Source organism: Trachymyrmex cornetzi, unplaced genomic scaffold (genome assembly GCF_001594075.2).
Source record: "Trachymyrmex cornetzi isolate Tcor2-1 unplaced genomic scaffold, Tcor1.1 scaffold726, whole genome shotgun sequence".
Lineage (NCBI taxonomy): Eukaryota > Metazoa > Arthropoda > Insecta > Hymenoptera > Formicidae > Trachymyrmex > Trachymyrmex cornetzi.
In genome coordinates, this window is record NW_017300055.1 from 376,678 (window position 1) to 385,448 (window position 8,771).

General features: G+C 31.2%; 3 protein-coding genes across 6 annotated transcripts in view; 2 read left to right on the forward strand and 1 right to left on the reverse strand.

Moving 5' to 3' along the window:
- The first annotated feature begins 759 nt into the window (after positions 1-759).
- On the forward strand, positions 760-2,724 carry LOC108767794 (protein SDE2 homolog). Its single transcript, XM_018517843.1, has 2 exons — positions 760-915; positions 1,969-2,724. The coding sequence occupies exons 1-2, from the start codon at positions 820-822 to the stop codon at positions 2,665-2,667; spliced, it is 795 nt and encodes a 264-aa protein (XP_018373345.1). The 5' UTR covers positions 760-819; the 3' UTR covers positions 2,668-2,724.
- A 532-nt stretch (positions 2,725-3,256) lies between these two features.
- LOC108767795 (bolA-like protein DDB_G0274169) lies at positions 3,257-6,226 on the forward strand. 3 transcript variants are annotated; one of them, XM_018517844.1, is made up of 4 exons: positions 3,257-3,566; positions 5,324-5,541; positions 5,859-5,927; positions 6,050-6,226. In XM_018517844.1, the coding sequence occupies exons 1-4, from the start codon at positions 3,527-3,529 to the stop codon at positions 6,128-6,130; spliced, it is 408 nt and encodes a 135-aa protein (XP_018373346.1). In that variant the 5' UTR covers positions 3,257-3,526; the 3' UTR covers positions 6,131-6,226. The 3 variants fall into 3 exon arrangements, with proteins under 3 accessions (XP_018373346.1, XP_018373348.1, XP_018373347.1); XM_018517846.1 differs by having other exon boundaries at positions 3,257-3,467; XM_018517845.1 differs by lacking the exon at positions 3,257-3,566 and adding an exon at positions 3,669-3,802.
- Positions 6,227-6,395: 169 nt separating this feature from the next.
- The window catches only part of ash2 (set1/Ash2 histone methyltransferase complex subunit ASH2), a 20,071-nt gene continuing 17,695 nt past the window's right edge, over positions 6,396-8,771 (reverse strand). For both annotated transcript variants that reach the window (XM_018517841.1, XM_018517839.1), the window contains 2 exons: positions 7,941-8,192; positions 6,396-6,830 (listed from right to left, as the gene is read on the reverse strand). In XM_018517841.1, coding sequence (XP_018373343.1) covers positions 6,726-6,830; positions 7,941-8,192 — 357 coding nt within the window. In that variant the 3' untranslated portion in view covers positions 6,396-6,725. The remainder of the gene's footprint in view (positions 6,831-7,940; positions 8,193-8,771) is intronic.

The following is an 8,771-nucleotide window of genomic DNA, read 5'->3' on the forward strand; positions in this document are numbered from 1 at the left end:
AGTTCTCCGTTTCTTTCCCTTCCATGTAATAGAGAACTCTGGTTGGTTCAATTTCTTATGCCTCATATGTTATGCGTTATGCAAGAGTCTGTGCTCCCCGCTTTACTCTCTCGCAGCACTGCCACAGCGTGCTACAATGATTTTTGGAACGATGTTGACAGTGCTGGCAAGGAGCGATCCCGATTGACCATGGCTCGATTGGACACCACCAATCACAGCGACCGGTGCTTAGGAGCTATGTAGTCTCAAGCGCTGTGAGTGGCTCGTGTCTAATTGAGCCATGTCCAACTGGGTGCTACCCACTGGCAAACAATCTTGGAACAGCCTTTAACTTTTAAGATAAATTTTCACGAGTTGCTCTAACCGGCTGTTTTAGCGACAAAAAGGATAACGTGATCAAAATGGGCGTTTGATATTCGTCAATTTTGACGAATATCAAACCACGTGATTCCTTTTGTCACGGAAACAGCCGGTTTGGAAATTTATCTTTAGGCGACATGAGCGCCTTCAATCGGCGACGACACCTGTAATGCTGTATTCACACTGCATTCGATTTGCGTCGTACAACGCTCTGCAACCAATCAGAAAACAAGATTCCAATGGATTTTGCTTCGTATCATTGGAATCCTGTTTTCTGATTGGTTGCAGAGCGTCATACGACGCAAATCGGATGCAATGTGAATCCAGCATTAAAAAAATCTGACAATCCTGCACTGCACACAGCACAATGCACAATCCCATCATTCCCATCTTGCCATCTTGGGATAAGTTACGTTTGTTTGCACTTGTAGTCCAAAAACAAATTTTATATAAGTAAAAATGTTGAATGTGAAGATCCTGGGAGTATCCTTGAAATGCAGTTTCAACACGCCGGTCTCTGTGCAAGAATTAAAACAAGAAATTGAGAGAGAAACGGTAAGTGATAGACCTTAAATTGTTTTGTAACTTAACCTTAAATTATTTTTTATTCCTTGAAATTCTTGTAGCGTTTTCCAGTGGGAAAGTTAGTGCAATTGAATGCAAATCGGTTTACATAGTTTCAGCGTTAATGAAGAATTTAATCTTTTTAAGATTATGAGATTAACATAATCTTAAACAAAGAATTTATTATTAAGGCCCTGTTTTTCATTATCTGGTTAACTTGTGGGTAAGCTTAACCTGATGTTTCATCCAATAATTAAACTGACAAGAATAAATTAAATAAGTGTGAAAGAAAGAATCCTATTTTCAATGTGGATCTTCGTGCTCAATAATACGCAAATTTTCACTAGTACACTTTTCAGTTCTATAAATTGTGTGCAGATTCAATTTGTTGGACTTAAATCATGGTTATAAACTAAAACTAAAATAGCATAATTGATATTGCATCATGTACAGAAAGCAAGAGAAGATTCAGGATAGATCTTGCTTTACGTGAAAAGTTTAAAGAACTCTGCAATAATAGACCTTATTTTTTACTGCTCTGGCCAATATAAAAGACTTAGAAAATTAAAATCCATATAGAATCATAATTATAGGTACATTCATTTCATATTAAAAATATTGAGTAACAAGAGATGAATAACATGTGCAAAATAGAAAAACTATATAATGATCAGTATTTTCTATGCCAAATAAAGTCCATGATTATACAGTTCTACATGAGTTTTCAATTTTCTTTAGTTTTATACACAAAACAAGGTCCCATATTGCCTGATACTTGCAATACAAAATGTAGTCTGTAATTAATTTCAGATGGATTTCTAATTTTTTTCATGCCAAATATAATCATATGTATCATATATTTTCTAATTTTTAGATATATCATATACATACATGTTTAATTATTTTTGAAACTACTATGAGTTTTTAATCCTTGTTTTGCATAAAAAGAATGTATTTTTATCAAAATTTAAATTATGGGGAAACTTATCAAATATAATATTAACAAAGAAATATCACACACGAATTAATAATTCTTCTTTTCAGAATCTTTCACATGGTCAATATTATGTCCTGCACAATGGTCGACTCGTACAGGAAGATGATATTTGCTCGAATGGCTATGCAACTGTAGTTCCAAGACTGTTGGGGGGCAAAGGTGGTTTTGGATCTATGTTACGCGCGATAGGTGCGCAGATTGAGAAAACCACAAATCGCGAAGCTTGCAGAGATCTCAGTGGTCGCAGATTGCGCGACATAAATGAAGAAAAAAGGCTGAAAGCTTGGATCGATAAACAGGCCAAGAGAGAGAAGGAGGAGGTGGAACGCAGGAAAAAGAAGCTAGAAAAACTCTGCACCGAGCCAAAACATGAATTTAAAGATCAGCGTTATGACCAGGAACGTGCGGAATTGACCGAGAGAGTTGGAGATGCCATAGAAGAAGGATTCAAAGCTGCGAGCACATCGGGTATCAAGAGGAAGCAGGAGGAGAACAATAAACCCAACAAACGCAAGACCATGTTAGATTTAGAAATTGATTCTGACGAATTTGAGGATTCTGATGACAATGATGAGGATGAGGCGTTGCCTGTAGAAAGAACGAAAGCCAAAAAGCAGCAAGGATCAAATGACAGCGGACATTCCAGTAACAATGCCGAAAATATCAATGAATGCATCAAGATAATAGGAAGTGGACATTCCATATCGTCGAGCGATAATCAGATAAATAACAAAAGTATTGAGTAAGCTATTTATTAAAATAAATACTAAATGTATTATTGAGTCTTGAATGTAAATGCATAAAAAGTACAAAAAAAGATTATGTTAATTATGCTTGTGTCACTTAAAGTTAGAATAATTGTTTTATATTAAGATTGATCTATATAATAATTGCTTTATTGTCGGAAATAATGTAAGCATGTAATTTCAAACATCTATTAATTATAAATATTAATTATAAGTATGTGAAGAATATTAGAACTTCTGATGTAAGAAATTTTAATGTACCATTTCTCATTTATGGTATTACGATTCTAATATGGTTGAGGCTACTTAACAAACATGGAATAAATTACTGTAAAAGAATTTCTTATTATACATTGTAATGTATTATAAAACATTGCATTAAATTATACATATATTATTTTAACCATTACTTGAATTTCTTTGAGCGACTTCCCGATTCTCGAATGACAATTCTTGATAAATTTCAAGCATTTGATTCCCTTGCGAGTTTAATTCCGATAGAAATAAAATCACTTAAGAAAACACTCATTTATATTTCGTTTTCTTCCTTTTGCTGAAATAAAGAACTCTGGTTGAATTTCTTATGTTTTGTGTGTATGCGTTACGCAAGAGTTGTGTTCCCCGCTTTATGACATGCTCGCTGCTCGCTTCGCAGTATTTCGTGGCTGACAGATTTCCTAACCTGAATAGTTGTAAACTTTAACGATTTAAATTGCGGGGCAGAGCGAGCTTTTCTCTGCTAGATTCATTCGTTTCGGCCAAAAACACGTTGAATGAGCCTAATTTCATCGATTTTTGAGGTGATGTGGCTAAATTGAACAATTATCTATATACATACAAATATATATAAACTAAATAAATGCATAAAGCAAGATCGATAAGATTAATACTTAAAAAAAGTGAGTATTTAAAGCGATTAAAATTGTTTTACGTTTAAAAGATGATTATAGAATTATATGCTCTAAATTAAGACTAAGATTGCATCTTCATTACTGCTTCTCCTCTACAAGAGCAAATATTATTGCACGTGTATTTTAATTACAAATTTATTTCTCATATATATGACGAAGTAATTAGTTGCAAGTAATGATAAGATAATTATATAAAAACGCGTTACATTGGAAGACTCATAAAGGTACAATTTCCTAACCTTAAAAATATCACTTATTAATGGTTGATTGCTCTTCTTGCAACTCGCAATGCCTAGTGATGATTTTTATTATCACACGTTTATTCTATACATTAAAATACATGTGGACAAAATTTCGTTAAAATCTATAAGGAGTGAGCATCAGTGAGCATGCTTTATTTCAGACAATCAAATCTGTCGGCAACAGATTTCGCAAAGCATGTGCTACTAATTTTATTAGCAGAATGTCAACAGAAATCTAACAGAATCTATTAATGAAATATAATGGTCAATCGACTGCAGAAATCAAACAGATTTTGTAATCATTTTAATGATATTCTACTTAAATGATTAGCAATTAACAGGCTCTACTTAATTCCTGGACAATTTGTTGTCAAATAACAGGTGTTTTCCATCTAGCGACCCAAATATCATTCCATTTTTCTTGATCTTCAGAGAGTAAAGCCCATTCTACAATTGCGTAAGCATAGTTGTAAGTGGTTGTAGTTGTAAGAATTGACTAATCACAGTCAAATATTTTCCTCATGTTTGATTATGATTGGTTAATTCTTACAACTATAACACTTACAACTACACTTACGCAATTGTAGAATGGACTTAACAAAGATATGTAGATACTTATGTTGACTTGTATCACCAAATGGAAAACACTCTATATCAATTCTGATCGCAGAATACAGGCTTAAATTTGTTCCACAATTGCATAAGCATAGTTGTAAGCAATTATAATTGTAAGAAATGACCAATTACAGTTGAACATGAAAAGAATATTTGATTGTAATTGGTTAATTTAACAATTGTAGAATGGACTTTAATGCAAATGTAGCTGATACTATTTTATCACAATAGTCTGCTTTAATCTGCTGGCAATCTACTAATATATTGTTAACGTCATGCTTACAGGAATATTTATGCCCAATTTCTTCACCTCTGGATAACTTTATCCAAGAGATATCTCATAGAATACAATGGAGATATCTCCTGGATAAGATTATCTGCAACTTATCTAGAAATGAAGAAATTGAGCATTAGCTAGATTTTCTCAACCTACTTTTCTATAAGTCTCTTTTAAGTAAACTATGTGTATAACTAGTATCTTTATACACTTTCAGTAATTTTCATTCTAGCATCTTAAGATACTCTGACCATCATAGCAATTAATATACAAGTGCAGATATCTGTTTTATTTTTTAAATAGAAATCCTAGCATTTAAATATAAGGAGTACCAGTTAATTAGGCCAAATTCTATCTCGCGATGGAATCAATTATACTGAAGAATTTTACAACAGTTGCAAAGCTGCTTTGCTGAACGCAGCCAATAGCTTATTTTCGTACTTCTTAGGACGAAGGATTTTTAAAAGATATTTTAGGTTCTGCAAGGCAGAATTTATCCTTATTTACTGGTACTTCTTTAAAGCCTTTTTGCCTTATGCAAATATTATATATAATGCGTTATTTGTAATAAAGATATATATTAATATTAATTGAATAAAACAATAACATAGATTACAATATGATTCGTCATCAACAAGACATGAGTAGTTGTGAAGCACTCATCAGGCCTATAGAGAGTTCAATTAAGGAAAAGTTGGAAGCTGCGCTAAAACCCCTTCACTGCGAAGTGATTAATGAATCCTATATGCACAATGTTCCCAAAAACTCTGAGACACATTTTAAGGTAGTGGTTGTAGCAGAAACATTTGATAAGCAGCCATTGATCAAGGCAAGTACCACCGATTTTTAGTGTTGTTTAATTAAATGTTTTCTTATTAAATCTCTTATTAAATGTTTCATTTTTTAATAATTGATTTTAAACCTCTTGGGTTAAAAAAATTTTAATTAATTATGGGATAAAATATAAAGTATAAGATGTATCAAATTAAATCATATGGAAAATAATAGCATTATTTAAAGCAAATAAAATAATAGAAAATAAATGGTATTCATTTATGAACTTACATAATTACGAGATTAAGGACTAGATGTTATTTCTCGTACTTAGTATAATAGAAAGGATACTTGAATTAATTATTAATTTAGCGACACCGAATGATAAACCAGTTATTGCAAGCAGAACTGCAAGGAGGTGTACATGCTCTATCAATTATAGTAAGTGATTAATATTATTTATTAATTAATTCTTCACTATTAGCATGTAAGAAAAATAGTACCCTTTTTAAAATCGGCTAGATAAAAAAATTATTGTTATGTGTATTATTGTTGTCTTCAAGGCGAAAACACCAGAGCAATGGGAAGCAAGCAATAAAACAGTGGCTGCGAGTCCTGCTTGCAGGGGCGGTTTCGGAAAGTAACGTGTAATGATTTAATGATTAATTATAAGTATAAAGGTAATAATTTAAGTTGCAAAAATAATTTATATAGCATAAGTATCACATAATAAACCTATTCCGCTGTGATCAGATAATGAAAAAACTTTTTAATTTGAAAAATCGGAACATGGAATAGAACAGAATTAAAACATTTATATTATAATAGAGATAAAAATAATAACAAAAAATCAAGAGTTTATTAATCAAAATATCATTTCATCAGTCGTAACTTTAGGATTCATTTTCTCAAAAAATATTTGAATCGTCTTCTCAACTATTGTTGCACTCGATCTTTTATTAGTTGCAAGGTTTTGGTTCAACAATACAATGAAGCACAAAATTTTAATTGATGATATTTAACGCTTTCTCCATCATCATTTCTCTGAATTTATTTCACTATATACTAAAAAGACCAGAGCTTTTAGTAAGTATGCACATATTCACATAAATAGAAATTAAATTTCTCATAATTTATTTTCTTTTTTTGTTTTGGCTCCATGTATTGTTGTGTCCATCCCTGCAATCGTAACTGCATAATGTATAACGTAAATGACAAAAATAAAAAGATGCACTAATGTCACAATACGAATGTATCCAGTCTTAATTTGCCTTCATTTTCGGTAAGATAGAGTATGTCCGCCATTGACTGCTCGGCTATCGCTTCCTCCGCCTTCTCGTGCATCTATGATAATTGTTTAGTGTCAGTAACATTAGTAAGAATTATTGATGTTATTTAGAATTATTAAAAAACCGCTAAATCCTTGCAAAATTGAAAGTTTGATGACTAATACAAGCAAGGGTGGGCAGTACTTGAAAGACATGTTTTAAAATACGTATTTAAATATATTTTTATTTTATTGAGTATTTTGTATTTAAATACTTTTTTGAAAGTATTTTGTATTTAAATACAATTTTTTGAGTATTTTGTCTCCTGAATATAAGTACGTAAAAGAAAGAATTTCACATATATATTTTTTTTTAATGAATTGATTTCGGTATGGTCCAAATATACAGTATCCTCCATAAGTTTGGGAACACCCTACGTTTTACTGGAAAGCCATTACATGACAGCGATCTATATACAAATTTTTGTTTAAATATTTCATAAGAAGTCTAAATGACGATAAACATTTATCTAGAACATTTATAAGTTTGTACATGCCGAAAATATGTTGGACAATCATTTCACAGCATCGAAACGCTCAAGATTGAATTTCGCGCTTTGGTCTATTGTTTATATGTATTTTGTCACTTGTTTTGCAACGTCATATTTGTGTTCGTTGTATATTCACAAGTCATTTAATTGTAGTTTAACGTTTTCTAAAAGTGATAAACTATTTGAGTTGCAAGTTGATTTCAGACTCCGTAAAAATTGTAAAATGGCCCCGAAGAATCAGATTTTGTATGAACCGCATTTTAATTAAAATTCCATATTTTAATAACATATTATTAACAAAACAAATAACCAAACTCTCGAGAATGTCAAGATAAAGAACAAATAAGGGCTAATGAGAGTTTTTTACGCGGTTGTTAGTACGAAAATAAAAATCGTTTATTGTCGAAATATAGTATAAATTAGTTACGCATAAACGTTTCGGCCTGCTTCCGAACCATCATCAGTATGTCTGAACGTATAATGTAAATTCTCACTTTTTCATGGCAAGACGGTAGAGTGGCAACTCAATCTTCTTATTCAATTGACAACAATTGATTGTGAATTAACATTGTCGATTATTAGATAGCAGTAAAGACGTGAATTTACTTGAACAGTAAAAAATGTGAGTTTACTTACGCCTCTAAATGTAACATCCGTTGGAGGATATTTAAAATTCGGTCCAAAATTCACAGAAACCATCGCGCTCTTGTATAATGAAATCCCTGGATAGTACGCGCCCTTGTTGATGTCTATAAAGGCATCACCTTGGTTGATTCCGTTTTTGTAATATATAATTTTGCTGCCATCTAAAGGCCGTAGAGCTTTTAAGGTTTCCTGTACTTGATCTTTTTCCTCGTAATATAAGTGGCTCTTGAACTTTACTAAAGGCTAATTTATAAATCGGAAAATACGTAATAATTGTTAGATATATTTTTATAGAAAGTTCATTTTTTAATTATATGCAAATATTTCAGTAACAAAATCATATAAAGAATAATTGTATTACTATAACTAGAGTCCGACCGAAGTTTCGGTTTCGATTAGTTTCGGTTAAAAATTATACAGGGTGATCTATTTCAAACATAATGAGTCGAATATCTCAGAAAATATGAATGATACGCAAAAATGTTTCAGATAAAAATTCTACGATTTAAAGGGACCCAAATATTGACATAATTAATTTTCAAAAAAATCAATTTTTTAAGGCCATATGATAGGTATTAGCATTTTTTTTAATGAAATTGTATAATTTTATTTATAATATGATTCCTCTGATTATTCCGCATATAAAAGTATTAAGGTAAAATTATCGAAAAATCAATGATTTACGAGAAATTTTATATTTTATTCTGGCCCATATTGACATAAAATATTAAATGTCGTAAACTATTAATTTTTTGATACTTATACTTTAATATCTTTATGAATAGAATGAATCAAATTGGTAAAAAAAAATATATATAGTTG